General features: G+C 50.3%; 6 protein-coding genes across 6 annotated transcripts; 3 read left to right on the top strand and 3 right to left on the bottom strand.

The window, feature by feature from the left end:
- Positions 1-784: 784 nt before the first annotated feature.
- Positions 785-3,355, bottom strand: C7M61_002963 (uncharacterized protein; the record flags this gene model as incomplete). Its single annotated transcript, XM_024858319.1, has 1 exon — positions 785-3,355. One exon carries the CDS (start codon positions 3,353-3,355, stop codon positions 785-787), a length of 2,571 nt encoding a protein of 856 aa, XP_024713725.1.
- A 4,222-nt stretch (positions 3,356-7,577) lies between these two features.
- Positions 7,578-8,615, top strand: THI13 (4-amino-5-hydroxymethyl-2-methylpyrimidine phosphate synthase; the record flags this gene model as incomplete). The annotated part of the gene is made up of 1 exon (XM_024858318.1): positions 7,578-8,615. The coding sequence occupies one exon, from the start codon at positions 7,578-7,580 to the stop codon at positions 8,613-8,615; it is 1,038 nt and encodes a 345-aa protein (XP_024713724.1).
- A 1,722-nt stretch (positions 8,616-10,337) lies between these two features.
- Positions 10,338-12,086, top strand: C7M61_002961 (uncharacterized protein; the record flags this gene model as incomplete). Its single annotated transcript, XM_024858317.1, has 1 exon — positions 10,338-12,086. The coding sequence occupies one exon, from the start codon at positions 10,338-10,340 to the stop codon at positions 12,084-12,086; it is 1,749 nt and encodes a 582-aa protein (XP_024713723.1).
- A 264-nt stretch (positions 12,087-12,350) lies between these two features.
- C7M61_002960 (uncharacterized protein) lies at positions 12,351-13,880 on the top strand (the record flags this gene model as incomplete). Its single annotated transcript, XM_024858316.1, has 1 exon — positions 12,351-13,880. One exon carries the CDS (start codon positions 12,351-12,353, stop codon positions 13,878-13,880), a length of 1,530 nt encoding a protein of 509 aa, XP_024713722.1.
- Positions 13,881-13,965: 85 nt separating this feature from the next.
- C7M61_002959 (alpha-mannosyltransferase) lies at positions 13,966-15,519 on the bottom strand (the record flags this gene model as incomplete). The annotated part of the gene is made up of 1 exon (XM_024858315.1): positions 13,966-15,519. One exon carries the CDS (start codon positions 15,517-15,519, stop codon positions 13,966-13,968), a length of 1,554 nt encoding a protein of 517 aa, XP_024713721.1.
- Positions 15,520-16,952: 1,433 nt separating this feature from the next.
- Positions 16,953-18,947, bottom strand: C7M61_002958 (ABC-F family ATP-binding cassette domain-containing protein; the record flags this gene model as incomplete). Its single annotated transcript, XM_024858314.1, has 1 exon — positions 16,953-18,947. One exon carries the CDS (start codon positions 18,945-18,947, stop codon positions 16,953-16,955), a length of 1,995 nt encoding a protein of 664 aa, XP_024713720.1.
- Between the last annotated feature and the right edge of the window lie 2 nt (positions 18,948-18,949).

Genomic DNA, 18,949 nt, shown 5'->3' with positions numbered 1-18,949 from the left:
GGGATCTGATCTAAACAACCACTAAAAAGCTAAGATCATCAGTTTAAGATTTCAATCTTTGGGGTGATGTGAAAGTGACGCTCGATCGATTCCAACGTACAAATAAGGTTGGCGCGCTGCGCCGTTCTGGTTCGCCAGTGCCTCGCTGCATGAGGTGCTAAACCCAACTCGCTAGGGTCTCCCACAAGGTATGAGGTTTGCAGCCCCAGAGGTTACTCCACAAAAAGCTCCGGATTGGGAGTGCTGAGGCTCAATTGCGTGTGGTTTATTTTGTGGAGTCAGGGCGGGTTTTGGGAGTGAGTTTTCGCAGGGTATAGGCATGCCCCGAAAAATACCGAATGGTGGAAAATTCGACACAAAAAAACTCTTACGTTCGAATTTGTGCTTTTTTGTTTTGTGGCTGCTGGTAAGTTGCTGGCTTGAGCCAAGACGGCCCGTTTCCATCAGCAGTTATCGAAAGCTACATCATTATATTTTTATAGTGTATTAGTCTCCATCAATATAATTTTTAGAGTATGAAAAACTTCAAGTTTATGCTTTTTTGTTTTGTACCTCCAGCACGTTGCTGGGGCCAGGACGGCCGTTTCCATCGGCAGATATCGAAAGCCGCTACATCGGTGTATTTTTATAGTGTATTAGTCTCGTAAGAAGTGGAGCGAGTCCAAAGGCGCCAGGCGCAAGTATATAGCGAAAGGAAGGGTCGTCAAGACCGCGAAAGAAGAAGAAGGCCAGGCAGAGCCCGGCCAGCAGAAACGTCCATTAGTAAGCTCAAACTTCAGCTCGCTTAGAAGAGAGCAAGACCAGCCAAGGCAAACAACCAAGAGTAGTTGACGACCTGGGCGGCAGCGCCAGCCTCGTAGGAAGACACAGCAGGAGCTGGAGGAGCAGAGGAGGCTGGAGCAACAGAAGGAGCTGGGGTGCTCTCGCCAGCAACAGTAGAAGGCTCAGGACCCTCAGAGCCTGGAGCTGGAGCTGGAGCTGGAGCTGGAGCGGAAGGAGCTGGCTCACCAGGAGCGGAAGCAGAAGGAGCTGGGCCAGAAGGAGCAGCACCAGAAGGAGCTGGGGCACCTGGAGCAGAAGGAGCAGCAGAAGAAGGAGCTGGCTTGCCTGGAGCAGGAGCTGGAGCAGAACCCTCTGGAGCTGGAGCTGGGGCAGTGGAGGCTGGAGCAGTCTCCTTAGGCAAGGTGGAGGAAAGGTAGACGGTCTTGGTGCCCTGGACGGTGGAATCAACCACACCAGACTCGGTGGTGCCGTGGTGGACCTTGGTCCATGTGGAAGCAGGAGCTGGACCTGGAGCAGTCTCGGTAGCAGCAGGCTCAGTAGGAGCAGGAGCTGGAACATCGCCGGTTGGCTCGGTGTAGGTGGCGCCTGGAGGACACACCTCGGTGGTGAGAGTGACGGTGCCCTCGAGGGTCTTGGTGTAGACCCAGCCGGAAACAGAAGAAACACCGCCTGGGCAGACTGGGCAGTGAGTCTCCCACTGGGTAAGAGTGTGGCCCTCGGTGACGGTGGAGTCTGGACCCACAGCAGAGGTGTAGGTGGTAGGCTTGCCGTCTGGACCGACAGAGACGATGATCTCAGCTGGGATAGTACCCACAGAGCCGTCAGAGTTGGTGGTAGCAATACCAGTGGTGTAGGTGGTAGGAGCAGCAGTCACACCGGGAGCAGCAGTCACGGTGGTGGGCTTTCCGTCTGGACCAATAGAGACAATCACCTCGCCTGGGTAGGTGGACACAGAGCCGTCAGAATTGGTGGTGACGACGTCGGTGGTGTAGGTGGTAGGCTCAGCAGTGGTGTAGGCAGCAGAAGGCACGATGGAGTACTCGGTGTGGGTGGTTGGCAAGCCGTCCGAGCCGTAGGTGACGATGATCTCGCCGGTGATGGTGGAGACGGAGCCGTCCGAGTTTGTGGTCAAGATGTCGGTGGTGACGGTGGTAGGAGCAGAGTGGTACTCGGCGGTGTCGACGTCGGTGGAGGAGGAGGCAGAGTTATACTCGGCGGTGTCGACGTCGGTGGAGGAGGAGTCCTGGTAAGAAGCGGATCCAACAGCGTCAGAAGTGGAAGCAGACTGGTAGGAAGCAGATCCAACAGCGTCAGAAGAAGAGGCCTGGTAAGAGGCAGAACCCACAGCATCGGAAGTAGAAGCGCTCAAGCCAGAAGCAGTGTCGACAGCGTCGGAGGTGGAGGCAGACAACAACGAAGACACAGCAGAAGAAGCAGAAGTGGCCGCAGACGAAACAGACGAGGCCACAGAGCTGGCAGAAACAGCAAGCTCGGAACTCACAGAAGAGGCCTCAGAAGCAAGCGACGAAGAAATCGAAGAAAGCGCAGAAGAGGCCAGGGAAGCAGCAGACGAGGTCACGTCAGCAGCGGTTCTTGGGGTTGGGAAGGGGTCACACAAGAACTTCTCTGGAACTGGGGATGGGGCCTCACCGTTGTACTTGATGGTGAAACCACCGCCAAAGATACCGTCGTTGGTGAAACCGTCGGCGTTGTAGCCCTCACCAATCACGAAGTTGATCTTGAAAAGACCAAGGAAGAAGGAAAGCGACAAGGTGTCGCCCTCGTAGGTGTGGGAGGTGTAGCCGAGGTTGATGTAGATACGGTTGTCACCACCGAAACCGGCAACGTTGTAGGATCTGGTACCGGTAAGCGACTCGGTCAAACCCAAGATGTAGAGGGTGGCGCCCAGACCGCTGAAAGAGATGGTCTGTCTGTCCTGGATGGTGAGGATCTTGTTCAACTCGATACGAGCATTGTCACCAAGAGTGATGGAACCTGGACCCTTGACAGAAGGCAACTGGGCCCACTTGACGTTCTCAAGACAGATGACACCGTTGTTGGTGATGTCGAAGGAGAGGTCGGTGAAGGCAACGTCACCCTGGTCACCACGGGACTGAGCAAAAGAGATCTTACCGTTGTTCTCCCAGGACTTGGTACCCTGAAGAGAGATCTTGGGGAACCACTTGGAGTCCGAGGTACCGGCCCAGATCTCACCGTCGTTCTTGAAGTCCTGGACTCTGATGTCGAGCTTACCAATGTCGTTGGAGTTTCTGGAGTCGAACGAGATCTTACCGTCGTTGTTGAAGGTGGAGCCGGTCTGGGCGTAGTTGACGGCCTTGTAGTTGTCGGCAGCGACGTAGAACTCTCCTCTGTTGTAGAAGATACCGTCGTTGGTGATCTGACCGATGTCGAGAAGGGTCAAGAAGGTGCCCTGCTCGATGTAGAGGTCCTTGAAGTCGGCGGAGGTGAGATCACGGTAGATGGTGTTCTCTCTGATGTCAAGACCGTAGGCGGTCGACAATAAAGCGAGTGTGGTAGCCAAAGTGCTACTGAACTTGGAGATCAAAGTCATTGAAGCGGTTGATGGAGAAAAAAAAATTGGTAGGGCTGGATTCGGCCCAGGTTTATATAGTTCTGAAGCGTTGTGGAACTGCGGTTTCTGTGGCTGCAAAATCCAACTATCCGCTACGTGCCCTGCATCCTCCGAGGACGCCCCGGACGCATATCTTACTTGATCAACGTCCCAATTTGATCAATTGTTGCTCCGTTTTTTTCAGAACGGGAATCCCCATTTCCAAACGTGGCCTGGTTCTCCTGACTTTGCGTTAAATTCTGCGAACACTACATGGTATACTCACATGGGGCCCTTACAAATTAACCGCTTTACCGCAACTACTACATGTAATTCCAAAAATAGCGGCCAGCAATCAAAGAACAAGCCTGGTCAAGGGTGTTTCTGGCCTAACCTCTCGATGTTAGCGCCTGTCGCAGCGTATGCGTCCTTATGCACCGATGCTTCTTGCGCCGCAGTACGTGCATATGCATACCGATGCACTTCAAACGTATGTGCCTTTAAGCGAGCCCTGCAGAAAGGCTTAGGGGCCAGCATCATATAGTTTTTTAGGCGAGCCAGACTCCACACTCGAGGCTTGATACTACGACGGTGTGTTATGCAGCTACACACGCTGCTGTTTGTTTTCCAAGCCTACTTGACCTCTCCGCTATGCATGGCCTACTGCTTTTGGATTATAAGACAACGTCACCGGTGGTTATCTCCGAGACCGACTTTTAGCTCAAAGAATGGAAGCGCAACAATCTGCTCATTCATAGTTTCTTTGAAAAAGCGCTTATTCTTTCTTCTCCGTCTTTGTGGACTTTGTGGTTCTGGGGCAACCAGGGCTAGCCAAGGCTCGTGTTTCGTGAACCGTAAGTGTAGCTAATGGGCTAGCCGAGGCCCTGGCCCTAAATTGTCCAAAAACGTGCTCAATTTGATTTTGTTTGTAACTACGGCCTGTTAAATTCGTTGAGGCTTAGTACTTCAGACTATGGAAAACCGCGGGAACCGCTCCACATGTGGGCTCCATTACACCAGCTAGAATTCCTCGACACTAGGCTTCAATGAAGCTTTTCGAAAATCATGTGCTTCCGACAACATACGTACGTGTGCTTGCAAACGCATCTCGCTTATGTATGAAAAACGCACCCTCACCTATATGGTCTGGAGACTACTAGTGGTACCATGGGGAGCTATAGACACCATTATTAGTTGACATTCGAGGTGCAAGCGCTAAAGCTGAATTGTTGTTCCGCTCCGGGACTGAAAAGTCCAAAAGAGTCAAAGAAATGCCTTGTCTAAAAATTGTTGCTCCGCAGTGGTACTTCAGAATCTCAGGGCGTGTGCCAGGCCTCCACATGGTGGCGATTTTGTCCTACAACTACACGAGAGCAAGATCAGAGTCAGCTATACAGAAATTAGGGATACAAAAGTGGGCATTGTCTTTGTGCATGCGGGAGGTTCAATATTGGCCGACTTTTGTCTAGATCACCATTGACCCAGTCAGACCACTTAGGCTGGTGGGCATGTTTATTGATGTTTACAATAAACTTTTTTTTTCTTCAAAGTATGCTCCGTGATAATGCACCTCTGTTGCCAAACAGTCGTATTTTTGTTTTGGCATAATCTTATCCCGCCTTGTCTCAACTATAGACGCCTTGAAACTATAGTAGCCACAGTCGCGATTTTGCGTCCTCTGGTAGCAATTGACCAGCATGATGGCTAAATCCTCTTTGATGAGAACGGGTTTACTCCGGGGGTTACATGGATGCTGGATGCTTGCTATCGGACTGGTTAAAATTGACAAAATTCACCCCAGGCCATCATGTGAAACAAGAACAAGGAAGAGGCGCCTAAGAAGTGAACTTCAGGCTGGCAGGTTCTATGGGTGAGTTACAAAAAGCTCTTGTGCTAGTTCGTTCTCATAACTCTTCCTACTGTAGTTGAAGGCTTGAATTCTAAATTTTTACAATGGAGGCTAGTCCAATTCTTCCCCTCCTTTGAGCTCGAACGTTAATTTTTTAGCGCCTGCCTCGAAGCCACCAGGGTTCGGGGGTCGGGATTTCAGGGCTTACCGGATATTCGTAACGCGAGCTGGACAAAAGTATTTCCCTCATTACCGAAGCGACCTGCATGTCCCTAGCGAGACTCGTAACGAAGAGAAGGCTTATCGTGCGTCCGCTGTGCATGCATGCGTCCCCTGTATGCCAGTTACAGCTGTGAGTGAGCTGGTGGAACAACAGTGTGGCTTTTTTAACAGGCTGTCATACGAATTTATCCGGCGACGGGATCGTGATAGCAATCAAAAACATCAAAAACGGATTTTGATGAGCTTTGAATTGATACTTGCATGCAGCCAAGCAACTGACCCTGCAATTTCCGACAAATGGGTTGAACCCCTAGACCGAGGTTACACCGAATCGGTTGAGGTAACAAACCTGGCGTACATGGGGCCTACATTAGGCATCAAGCGTTCTGTCTTGGTACTTTACGTAATTACACAATATTAACAGAAAGCGTGTTCTGACCTTGGTACGCTAAATTCATGTCGATTCCTTGAAACAATTTGTCAACTTTAATCCACCAGTAAGTCCGTCCTGCTATTTCCGAGGAAATCCGGATACTTTGACAGCCGTGCTGCAAAGCGTTTTGGGCCATGGAAACCCGAAACGAGACGCAGTTCACACTGTCTTGCAGTATTTGTAGCAATCTTTCACCTTTTGGCCAGTCCTCTTACTCAATGCAGACAGACCATTGGGAAATAACCGCTATGGGCTGGATCCTTGACTCTCAACCACAATAGCAAATGTCAGGGGATACCAAGTATCTCAATATGTCCACATCACCACATTTTGATGTCTAAATTTTTACTAAAGTCCTGTAATGAGCTGCATGTCCCAGTTTAATTTTCTTTGTGCCTTAAAAAAAGCAAGTGCCAGCCAGCACAATTAAAATGACACAATTGTGGATTTAGTGGCTGTTTCCACCTTGTGAAATTAATTTGATATCACAAAAGCCCTGATCCAGCACTCCGTTTTTGAGCAACCAGGGGAACAATCGAACGAAGCAATTAATATTCCAAAAGGATACCAGCTGTGGCATAGGACTTTCGATTAATGTTGCAGAAAGATTAGTCAAAGTCAGTCATACCAGGTCTCGCTTTATGCATAAAAAAATAGAGTATGAGAACGACAAGAACTCAGGGGAACATAAACAAAAAAATCTCGCTCGAATGACCTAGAGAAACTTCATCCAGCAAACGTCGAACTTTCCTATGCTTTATTCGGTTTTGTCCCTCCAACAAGTTCTTCAAACCTGTGTCCTTGGTTGACAATCCCGGAAGCAATGAAAGTGTTGCTTAATACTCCGGGCCCCAATGCAGCGGAACGTTTTGTCCAATAATACTTTCTGAATAATTCCGATCCAAATTCTGCTGACGCCTCCCTGAGCACCTGGTGCACTATTGTTCACATTTGGACCAAGATCCTCTAGACCACAGGCTGTCAATCACAACCAATCGGCTCGTTCGGATACCGTTTTTGGACAATGCCCAATCCGCAAGTCCAACCGATTCAGATAGCAACTTACTCTTTGTATCTCAGTCTACAAACCACCCCTGAATATCCGGACCAGGGCTTCAATTCAAAGGTTGGAGGATCTTTTAGCAGGAGTACTTCCGTGCTACGAGCCCTGCGCTGATCCCTGACTACTTTTTACTAGTCAAAAACTACAAAAGGACGCCACGATACAAAGCAATGGGAATTCCCGAAAAGTTGAAAACGCACTGTTTTTTTTTCAATTCAAGCGAGGCGGATGGGGTGCCATTTACGATAGTGCGGCTTCATCAGCCTTTCTTGATACCTCGTAAAGGCACACCCAGCGTCTACAGGCGAACTCAGTATTTCAATCGGAAGAAGAACATGTGGGTCATTTTCTGACAGCGATCCTGATAGTGCATGGGGTCCCCTAAGCGCATGTCTCTTACCCTGCTAAGAGAGCGCAGCGAGATAAGACCCCTTAGCGTATATGCGCTAACGGGGCGAGGCCTTGCGCACATTAAACAGCCCGATACTCTGAGACATACTGGTACAATAGGAGCATAGCCAAGAGGTCCAGAGGTTTTGGACGACTCAGGGGCCGTACTCCCGAAAGCCCTATGCGCTTACGGGACAAGCAAGATCCCACGGAGTATTTAAACCCCCTTGGCGCCCGTTTTCCCTTCTTCTCTACCGTCTCTAACATGTCTACTGAAAAAGTATCTTTTTGTCTCAACTGGCAGGCCACCCCCTACCATATCCCCGTGTACCTCGCTCAATTGAAGGGCTACTTCAAGGAGGAAAACGTGGATGTCTCGATTTTGGAGCCTTCCAACCCATCCGATGTCACTGAGCTTATCGGCTCAGGCAAGATCGACATGGGTCTCAAGGCCATGGTCCACACCTTGGCTGCCAAGGCACGTGGTTTCCCTGTCACCTCTGTGGGCTCTCTTTTGGACGAACCCTTCACCGGTATTTTGTACTTGGAAGGTTCGGGCGTCACCGACGATTTCAAGTCCTTGAAGGGCAAGAGAATCGGCTATGTTGGCGAGTTCGGCAAGATCCAAGTTGACGAGTTGACCAAGCACTATGGCATGTCGCCAGACGACTACACTGCCGTCAGATGCGGCATGAACGTGGCCAAGTACATCATCGAGGGTAAAATCGACGCTGGTATTGGCATTGAGTGTATCCAGCAGGTGGAGTTGGAGGAGTACCTCAAGGAGTCAGGCCGGTCCGCCTCCGAGGCCAAGATGCTCAGAATCGACGAATTGGCCGAGTTGGGCTGCTGCTGCTTCTGTACCATTCTCTACATCTGCAACGACACCTTCTTGAAAGAGAACCCCGAGAAGGTTCGTCGCATCATGAAGGCGCTCAAGAAGTCCACCGACTACATGCTCTCCAACCCCAAGGAGGCCTGGGACTTGTACTGTGACTTCAAGCCGCAGATGACCTCCAAGCTCAACGGCAAGATGTTCGAGCGTTGCTTTGCCTACTTCTCCGACTCCTTGTACAACGTGCACCGTGACTGGAGAAAGGTCAATGCTTATGGTAAGAGATTGGACATTTTGCCTGCGGACTATGAGCCCAACTACTCCAACGAGTATCTTTCTTGGGAGGAGCCCACCGAGGTTGCCGACCCATTGGAGGCTCAGAAGTTGATTGGCAAGATCCAGGAGGAGTGTAAAGCTTGTGGAGGCTACAGACGTTTGGACGCCAACGTTGTGGGTGCTTCTGCTTAGTTTATAGGAATCTACGAAATGAGCCCAGATTGGGGTGTAGAAAAGGGGAATCGGTGGTTCTGCAGTTTTCAGGGCTTGAGTGCCCGGAGCATCCGGGACCAATAGGAGGGGTCCAAAATGCTTGCTGCATGTGTAAGAAGTCGTTGCACAAAGGGCATTATGGGTTGGTATGCGCTAAGGTGGGCGGACCGTCCTTTGAGTAGGATTTGGTGAGGGTTTTGCAATTGAGTGGTTGGCCTAGAGGGTTTTGACAGTAGTGGAGTCGATGAATGATTTTGAAGAACATTCTTGAAATATATATATTATCGTGTACTTCAGAAGATGGGGTGGTGTTCACAGTTTATCAGTGCATATTGGTGGTATACTCAAAAGGTGAGAATTACGAAGACCCACCAAAAATCCAGATTTGAGGCAATTGAGTGAAGGTGAATGGAGGGGGTATAAATGAAGGTGAAGAATTATGAATTTTTGGTTTCTGGAGATTTTGGGGGTCTTTGTGGCGACTTTGGACGAGGACTTAGTCGCACCCCATAATCTACATGTGAGGCGCAGAAGAGTCTGGGTGCCATAACCTACACGATCTCAGATTCAGAAATCGCAGTGATAGCAAGTTGATTGGTGCTTGAAAGACGGTGATGACTATATATGGTTCTGATTTAGGCAGTCTCAGCGAACTACTACAGTCTTCCCATATTCAGTGAAAGATCCTCAAAAGGCCAGAGGATGGTGATGATGATCAACTCAAAATTACCAGAACAGGCTTTGAGCTTAAAAGGGACCCCATTCGTGAAATGCCTAAAAGCAAGACACAGCGTTTTCACATTAGACTCGTACCCTTGCACCGTTGCTGCTCACCATTGTCTTACGCAGATCACCACGAGTCATAGAGCTAACAAAGAGATTAGAGCTTACAAAGAGATTAGCGTGACAAATCATTCATACAAGCATTCAACAACACGGGTGCAATCTAGGTTGAAGCAAATCTGGTCGTTCATCGAGAAGCAGCCCTTCGAGTAATACGCTGTTGCAGCATTCACGTCCATTCACTGCCTTTTGCTGCAAGCCCCCATATCAAAAGCAAGTGCCATTGAGGAGCTGGTGATCCTACTTTCAATGCACTGACCTCAACAAGTAAGGCTACTCTTTGCAGACTTCCATGACGCTGATCGCTTAAATGCTGCCCATCCTCATCTCACCAACAACCACTTGAACAAGCATCACCTCCACCTGTAAACCACTGGTTCAATGAAACTCCTTGAATAAATTCCAATCAAAAATCTCTATCGACTAACCAAATTCCCACCACCCCAGCTGTCAACTCCATCATAATGCCACAGACGCATCGCCTATGCACCATCGCATCACAAAGCCTCCACCACCAAACCAGCCACTCCATCCAGAGAAGCCCAATCCCAAAAACAAACGAATTTACAGTCACCTCCATACTATTTTCAACTTCCAATCGAAAACTAACTTTTTATATCCTTCTCTATAGACCCTGTGAAGGGTCCACCCCGCACTGAAACGCAGCCGTGTCTCATTTGCAGCCATCCACCACCAACCCAAACTCCAAACTCCCAAATCCTATAAAAAGCCAGCAACTATTATTTTTCCACTTTTCCAAACAAAAGAAACTCTCCTGCTCCGCCCCCGGATCCGTACCTTCCCTTTCCGGCGGATCCCTGTTCCATCGGCTCCGTTATCTTTTCCATCTGCGCGCCGATGTCGGTCCATATCTACCACATCGATAACGAGTCCTTCTTCATGACCATCCCGTACCTTTGGATCTCGTTGCTGCTCAACGCCGTGCTTTTGTGGTGGGCGCTTTCAAACGTCCTGTTTTCGTCCATCCCCGTTTTGCACCACTCCGATCCTCAACACATCGATGCTGCTAGTTGGTACAAAGCACACCCGGTGGACTTGCTCAATGCCTCGGCTGTTTTCAACACGGTCCACGGGGCATTGAAGCAGAAAGACTCCAACTTGATGCCCGTGGGCGTCTCCTTCATTCCAGCCTACATCCCGCCAAACACGTTGATGTACCACTCCACGTCTCAGCCTGAGATTCCAGAAACGTTCGAGTGGATCGCCATGGACTGGGAGTTCAGCTACAGCTTTGCAGGCTTCCAGAGGGGCAAAAAGCTGCACTTTGGACCACCCCCCAAGAAACCACACGCGTCAAAGTTGCCCGGCAAGTTTGGAAAACCTCGTGGAGACTCGTACCTCTACACCTTCAGAAACACCAAGCCTTTGGACAAAATCATCTACTTGGAGGGCGCGTCTGCCGCCAAAACGGCCTCAGGCGAAATGGACCAGCAGTTGGTGCTCAGCAACCAGGACAGCTACGATGGCATTGTAGACGAGTACACTGCTGCAGATGTGATTTGCAAGTGGGGCAAGGACTTCGGGCTCCAGGGCTATATTCGCTTGGAAGTGGGCTTTGAGATGGTGCTCTGTGACTTCCACGACGGCATCGAGCTTGCTGCAAATGTGTCTTTGGCGAATGTGACCGATTTGGCTCATTTGCCCAACGAGAAGCCAGAAGCTGAAACTCCGCTTGAGAAGAAAAGGGAGAAACTTGTCGACTCCTGGGCCCACATGAACAGCTGGGAGTGGGCCAGTTCGGGTGCTCATGTCAACGACGGAGAAAACCGGATCTTGCTTGACTACTCCAAGATGGTCACACCTCACAACAAGACGTGGATGGACCCCGACCCCTATATGCGCCGTTTGCTTACTCTTTCCAAAAATGAAAAGGAGACCCTCATCAGCGATGTCCGCAAAAGCATGCTTGAGCCTGCAGAGCCATACAAGAAGACCGACTGGCAATTGGTCACGGGGCGCTTGGAAGAGAAGTTTGCGCCTTTGTTGATGATGTTGGAGACGGCGTTCCGTGTGTTTGAGAACGAGCTGGACAAGGGCGATCTTGGCGAACCGTTGGAAAACGCCGTGGGTGACCTCTCGAGAATCACCTACAACATTGTCAGACGGTACGCCGCAAGGGACATCAGAGACGACAATGCCCAACGGGAAGACGCCTTCAAGAAGGCTGTAGAGGACTACGCCTCCCATACTTACCCATTGACCACCAGCGTGGAGAGTTTGATCTACTCCTCCATCTACAAAATCACCCACGAATTGATGACCCACATTTTTGACATATACTACACCAGCAGAGATATGTTCCACGATATTTACGTGGAGCCCTCCAGCGACCATCATGACGAATTCAAAAAGACCCTTCTCTCAAAGAGAAAGGCGCTCTCAGAGTTCATGGGTGTATTGCGCTGGTCGATATTCACCCGTTGTAACGAGGCGTGTGCATGGGACCAGATCTGCTATTCTCCTACGTGGGGACCTGGACCGTTTGGGTGGGGAGCCAATGACAAGTACATGTACCACGATGGTGACCGATACAGGATACCCAAGGACTTGTCTTGCGTCAGCTGGAAAGATGTGAGTAGACGCTAAAGGAGAAAAATTGAGAAATAGGGGTTTTCACTTTGTGACTTTATTGGACCGTGAGTCGTGTTGGCTGTGTTGGGTGACTCAAATTGAGCAGCGTTGGGTGACTCGTAGTCATATCAGCCGCACAGATGAGGACTCAACAATGGGCCCGATGACAAGAAAATGCATGAATCAAGGGCCAAATTTTTCTTGACCAGCCAACAGATTGGGGTGAAAAATTCAGTTAAATAGCCATCCTCTGCACTGCTTTTGTGTTTCAGAGCAAAAATGGTTCTCCCCCCTAAATCTTCCAAGGACTCTAGTTCCCTTACCAAGACTGATGAGATCAGTACTGTGGAACTTGAAGCCGCCAATGCTGAAGAGCAACAGGAGCTTGACAGAATTTACAGAAAGTTAGACCGGAGGATCATTCCTGCTTTGTGGACACTTTACTTCCTCACCTCCTTTGGCACTAACACCTATGGTGTGACATTGACCATGAATAGAGAGGAGGGCCACTCTTTGATCCAGAGATTGGACTTGAGCCCCTTGAACCTTTCCACAGCCAACGCTTTGGGTTTCATCGGTACGATTCTCTTTGATTTGCCAATGAATCTTATCATGACAAAGGTGAGTCCTCAAACGTGGTTGGCTCGTATTGTGATATCGGTGGGTCTCATCTACGCCTGCTACTGTGCCTTAGATAACTACCAAGGTTTGTATGCTGTGCAATTCCTTGGAGGTGTTCTTGGTGCTGGTGTTTGGCCAGGTATGTCGTACTACATCACCTTGTGGTACCCCAACCACAGAATGACCAGAAGAGTGGGATACTACTTCACGGCAGCTCAGATCTCGTGTGCTGTGGGTGGTCTTGTGAGTGCTGGTTTCCAGAAAATGGATGGCATGAGAGGGTTCACGGGCTGGCAATGGCTCTATCTCATTTATGGATGCATCACCGTTGTTGCCGGTTTCTCCTTGCTTTGGTGGCTTCCCGATAGACCCTTCAAGGTGAGAGAACCTCCAACGAGTGTCTACAGAACGTTCATGAGGAAGTACTTTACCCCAAACCATCCACTTTCATCCGAGGAGAAGGAGCTCCACAGAAAGGATATGATGGACAGACAGAGGAAGTTGAACTGGGGCTGGAAGGACATTGTGATGATTATTACCGACGTGCGTTTATACCCTATAGTCATCATGTACTTTGGTGTCGTGGGTACCGGATTTGGTCTTGCCGTTTTCGGATCCACCATCATTTCTGTCCAGAACCCCCATCTCTCCGACATTGATGTCTCCCTCTTGTATGCTCCTATCTGGATCTTTGACTTGTTTGGTATTCTCACCATCACGCCGTTTGCAGACCGTTTGAAGAACTACAGGTTCTTGTTCTTTTCAGGTGCCTGTGTGATCATAATCGTTGGAATGGTGGTGACCACTTTTGCACCCGGATCATGGAGCCGTTACGGAGGTTTGCTTATTGCCGGTTACGGATTGGGCCCTACTGTTCCAATCTGTATGTCGTGGTCTGCTGAGATTTTCGAGAACCGTTATGGTGACGTTGGTGCTAGTTGTGCTGCTGCCTTGGTTACCGGTCTTGGTAACCTCGGTTCTGTTACAGCAACGTACGCCTTGTACAATGGCTGGGAGAACGATCAAGACAGAATGTACTTGGGCCTGAACATGGTGCTTGTGGGAATGTTGGGTATCAGTATCTTCTCATCCTTCGTTGCCAAGTTCATCCAGAACAAGGTCAGACAAATCGACCCAGCCAAAGTCACCGACTACCCCGATTCAGAGCAAAGCTCCACCAAGGAATAAGCCTTAAAAGCCACTTCCTCACTTCCCCCTTAATTATCCCCCTACTGACTGTTCATAATTCTTAATGCCTCTCATATTAATTGATCTATAAATTACCGTAGAGATGATGGTCGTTCCACACGTCGATGACGGTGTTGATGTGGGCCTTGGCCTCCGAATCTAGAATGATGAGCCGGCCGCCGTCCATGGCGTTGGCACAGTAGTATGTGGCGGCACAGCCTCGGTTTTCCCTCTTGTTGAAGTTGGAAACGGGCCTTTTTCCCGTTCCAGGCTCGTTCTTGTCGCTTAAAACAGCAGGAATGATTATTTCTGATACTTCGACAGGCTTGTTGTAGCTCTCACGGAGCTCTGCAATTGAGCCGTACTGTTCCCTGAAGGTCGAGTACCACAAGTAGTCCTTGACCCAGGTCCGCTTCTTGCACCTTGTGAGACCACCGTTGGACCAAAGGAGCGTATTGTTACCGTAATGGGCAATCTGGGCCAGGCAAACCTCACCTGTAGGTTCTATTTGGCCCATGGCGCCGGCGGTGTTGTAGTGGAACGTGAAGTTCGAGTTTCCGCTGATCAACTGGCCGAACCAGAACAAGTCCTTGTCTCCGTACAAAATTTTGGAGCTTTTTCTGAAGTACAGCAAGGCGACCGGGATAACGAGCCCCAGAAGATGGGTTTCTCTGTCCATCACCACAACGCCGCTCTCCGCAACGTGTTTGGAGTCGAAAAGGAAGAAGTTGTTGTGGAGCTGTGCCGAGTCAACCTCAAAGCCAAAGGGCGTCTTTTTGTTCGGAAGAAGGCCTTTGTAGAAGTCGATTTTCCACTTTTTGAGTAGCACGTCGAGCTCCCTGTCCCTGAAGAAGTAAGCACCCGTTTCCTGGTAACCTTCAAGGTCAAAGAAGGAAGCAGGCGCCACATAGGGCACGGCATCGGCGTCCATGAGGATCATCTCCTTGAACGACGTGAAAATCGCCGCAAACCACTTTCTGTTGTATCCCTTGAAGTGCTTGTCAAAGCCCGAAGCGAGGTGCCTGCCCACGTTCACAAAGGAAATACGCTGGTCTCTTCCCAAGGCTCTGGGCAGCATGGCAGCGTAGCGGAGGAGTTTCACAGAAACCTCCGAGAGCTCGTCCAAGTGGATAAACTGGATCGGGAGCTCGTTGCCGAGGTGATTGAGCACTCGTAGCAAGTTCAGCGCCCGACCCACCTCGGCATCGCTGATGCTCACCACGATCCCCCGGCCGTCCATCTTCTGCTTGATGCCGTTCAAAAAGGACGTTCTGTCGGCCAGAACGGAGAGCTCGGAGAAGAACGGAAGGAGCTGCTGTTCGGCCTGGCGGGCCGCTGGCGTGAGCTGGTAGCCTTTTTCGATGTAGCACCTGTTGAAGATCCGGAGGTGCTCCACGTGGTTTGTGACGGACGTAAGGGGAAGAAAGGTCGACGAAGATGCTGGCAAAGGCGCTTCTGCCGCCAAAGCGTCAAAGTACGAAGCACAGAGGGCCTCCATGGACCCGTGATCCAGAAACATGGGCAGTGCTAGCACGTCCGAGGACAGCACCGTATGTAGCGTTCTGGAGGGCCAGACGTAGACGGAAAAGACGCCTATGGCGAGGAGGAGCACGACAGCGAAGCGGCTCCGAGTTTTCATGGTGGTGTGGGAGAAAACAGGTGGAATTGGACGTGTGTTGGGTTCGAGGGTTGGAGATGAGGCTGAGTAGCTAAGTCGAGGTGGCAGCGTGGGAGCAATATGAGGGTAGCTATAAGGCGAGCTTGTCAATAGTTCTTTGGTTGTATGGTTAGCAGGTGGATGTGTACCGCTGGTCTATAAGGATGGTGATGATGGCTGTGCAAGAAGGCTATGCATAAGTTTTAGATTCAGCTGCGATGACGGCAATATACGAGACGCGCTGTGCTGCGGTAACCTCGAAGAATACAGAAACCCCAAGCCTCGACGGGAGGATTATTTTGGAAAACAGGCTGGAGATTCGGCGAGGATCGAAAAATGTCACTTTTTTCCGCTGCGGCACCGCCAAGGGTATATGTATGTTGCCGAGCAAACAACAGCAGCAACCATTTTGCAGCCGTTGAGATGGAATGTAGCGTGAGAAGCAGGTGGCGACACGGCGGCTAACGAGGCGGTGGCGGGGAGTCGTTAAAGTTTAAGGGAAACGCAAAAAACCTTGTTGGTTAAAAAAACTCTAACGAGCGTGATTAGGGATTTCGGTGATTAAGGTTTCGGTTTGAGAGACGGAAAGTTTGAGAGGTTGAGAGGTTGAGAGTTGAGGGAAGGTCTGGGGATCTGGTGCACCAGAGTCTATGGGTGATGGGATGATGGGGTGGGGAGGATCGGCGATTTGGAAAATCAAAGTGTCAAAGGTGAACTTTTGTGTGGATCGTTTGAAACCTTCGTTTTCACAATGGGGTCTCGGTGGCTGAGCCGGCTGAGCCGGTGGACTACGAGGCGAGGTTGTGGAGAGGCGAGGTGAACGAGGCAGTGGTAGGTGAAGGGTTTTTCTGGTTTTCTGCTTTTTCACATTTTTGCACCAAAGCCCAAATTTGCGTCCAATTGGCCTTCAACGAATTGGCATCTTAGTCTCCCTGGAACTCTCTATTCTACGATTGACGACTAGTGATCTGGGGGCAAGGCGGTTAGCACGGGGTACGTTTAGCAGCCGTACATCCAAGACATCCTTGCCAGTTTGCGTGTTTGCGTCATCGGGAGGGGTTTGTGATTTGCGGGAAATTGATCCTCTGGTAATATTATGTGGTGTGGGCTGGAAGTGTGAGTCTGTGAGTATCTGCTGTAGAGGAAGGTGAAGTGGACGTGAGGTGAAAAGTGGTGAAATATGCCCACCAAGTAGAGTTTGAATGAAGTTTGAGGATCTCGCCGTGCCTCGACGCCGGCTGTTTTGGGTTTCTTGCGGTCTACACAACCGTGACTTGACTTGTGGTGAGGTATCTACAATTTTGCAACCATTCTCACTGAGCACATAAAGGCACAGTTGATATCAAATACCGCCACTTTTGCTCCACTTTTGGATATAGATATTTGCACCTGGCCGGCATCCGTCCCTTCAGACCCTAAAGGGTCTTCAGGTCCGGAAGCAGGGCCAGGACATACTCCCCAATGCTCTCCACCCGCTTCATCTGCCTCTTCTCAAAAGTGTAGATCTCCTCGGCAAACTTCTCCACAAAATGCTGGTCGTGGGAAGCAGCCACCACTGCGCCTCCATAGCCCGTCACCAACTCGGCTAGCGACTCGATCAGAAGCATGTCGAGGTGGTTTGTCGGTTCGTCCAAAATGAGCAAGTTAGGCGAGCTCTCAAAGAAGTTAAGCGCCAACTTGGTCCGGGCCATTTCGCCTCCGCTGAGCTGGACTAGCGGCTTGACTGCTGTGGATCCTCGAATGCCAAATTTACCGAGGTGGCCTCGAACCTGGCTTTCTTTGCTGTGGGGGTACTTGTCCATGAAAAGCGTCAAGGGTGTGGCATCTGTATCTACGGAGGACTTGAAGGATTCGGCGTTGAACTGATCAAAAGTGCCGATGGTGGCGTTTCCGGGCCTTTCTACCGTTCCCACCGTCGGCTGGAGTTCTCCTGTCAAAAGCTTGATCAACGTAGATTTTCCCGTTCCATTTGCACCCACTATAGCGATTCGGGCCCTCTGGCCAATGGACAAACTGACCCGGCCAAAAATGACGTTTTCCCCGTACTTGAACCCAACCCCGTTCATCACGAGAATGTCGCCCTGGTACCGTAGCGGCGGTGGTGTTTCCACTTTCCACACATCGGGCACCATCTGCTTGTCCACCACAATGTCGTCTCGTATGCTTTCGTGGTACCCTGCTCTGTCTCTGTTGAGCTTAAATCGATGACCTTTTTCGTTCACGTCCATGCCGATCCGGTCAAGCTTCTTTTTTCGTGAAACCATCGTCTGCACTTTCTTGTCGTCTCCACTGCGTTTTGCAGCCACCAACGCTTTTTCCACACTCAGCTCCAAAGCGTCTTTTTTCTTCTGGTTGGCGTCCGCCTTGGCCTGGAGAAAGCTCTGTTTGTCCTGGTAGTCCTCTAGGTACTCGTCGTAGTTTCCCGTGAAGTAGTCCAACCGCTGCTCTCTGCAAACGATGATTTCTTCAGCTACTTCGTTCAAAAAAGCACGATTGTGGGAAACCACCACCATCAGCACGTCGTCCAACGACTGGAGGTACTGCTGGAGCCAGAGCACCGTGGGAAGATCAAGGTGGTTGGTGGGTTCGTCCAAAAGAAGAATATCCGGTTTGATGAGCAATGCAGCAGCCAAGGAAGCACGAATTCTCCATCCTCCAGAAAGAAGCTTAGCAGGTTCCGACATCATTTTCTCCGTGAACCCGAGGCCCTGGAGAATTTTGGCTGCATTCACTCGAAGCACCTCTACGCTATCGTATCCCTCAAGGCTCTCTGAAACCTCAGATAGAAGCAGCTCAGCGAGAAGCGTTTCGTCCGTTTCTGCCACTTCCTCCAAAGACAAATTCTCCAATTTTTCAAGAATCTCCTCCTGCTCCACCAACGCTTTTCTGGCCCTGTGGCCTCTGGTCCCAGACCGTTCTGAAGCAATTTTCTGTGCTGCTTTCAACTCCTCCCTCTGTCTTTCCACCTTCACATACTTGATCGCCTTTTTCAACGAATCCGCCTCTCCCGACTCCAATGCTTTTTCCAAAGCCTCCATTTGCAGGGAAAGCACCACCCTCTGCTTATCCGAGTCCACCACAGTCTCCAAAACCAGCTTTTCCGTACCCTCCACTGCAACCTGCTCGACATACAAAGTCCGGAGATTCGACGCAATTCCCGGAATCTTCTTGTATCCAATACACTTGAGAAGGGTGGTTTTGCCGCATCCGTTGGGCCCGATAAGCCCGTACTTGGACCCCTGCGTTATTCGTAAATCTGTGTCTACCAAGAGGTCCTTGAGACCTGCTGAAAGGGAGACTTTCCTGAGATCCACGTCCTTGGAGAGCGTATCCAAGGTTTCATTGTGGAATCGTGAGCTCTGCGACGTGGCAACGACCTCGTCCTGATTTTGGCTTTTCTTCCGTGGCATAG

Source organism: Candidozyma pseudohaemuli (genome assembly GCF_003013735.1).
Source record: "Candidozyma pseudohaemuli strain B12108 chromosome Unknown scaffold00006, whole genome shotgun sequence".
In the NCBI taxonomy this organism is placed as follows: domain Eukaryota; kingdom Fungi; phylum Ascomycota; class Pichiomycetes; order Serinales; family Metschnikowiaceae; genus Candidozyma; species Candidozyma pseudohaemuli.
This window is presented reverse-complemented; position numbering and strand designations above follow the sequence as displayed.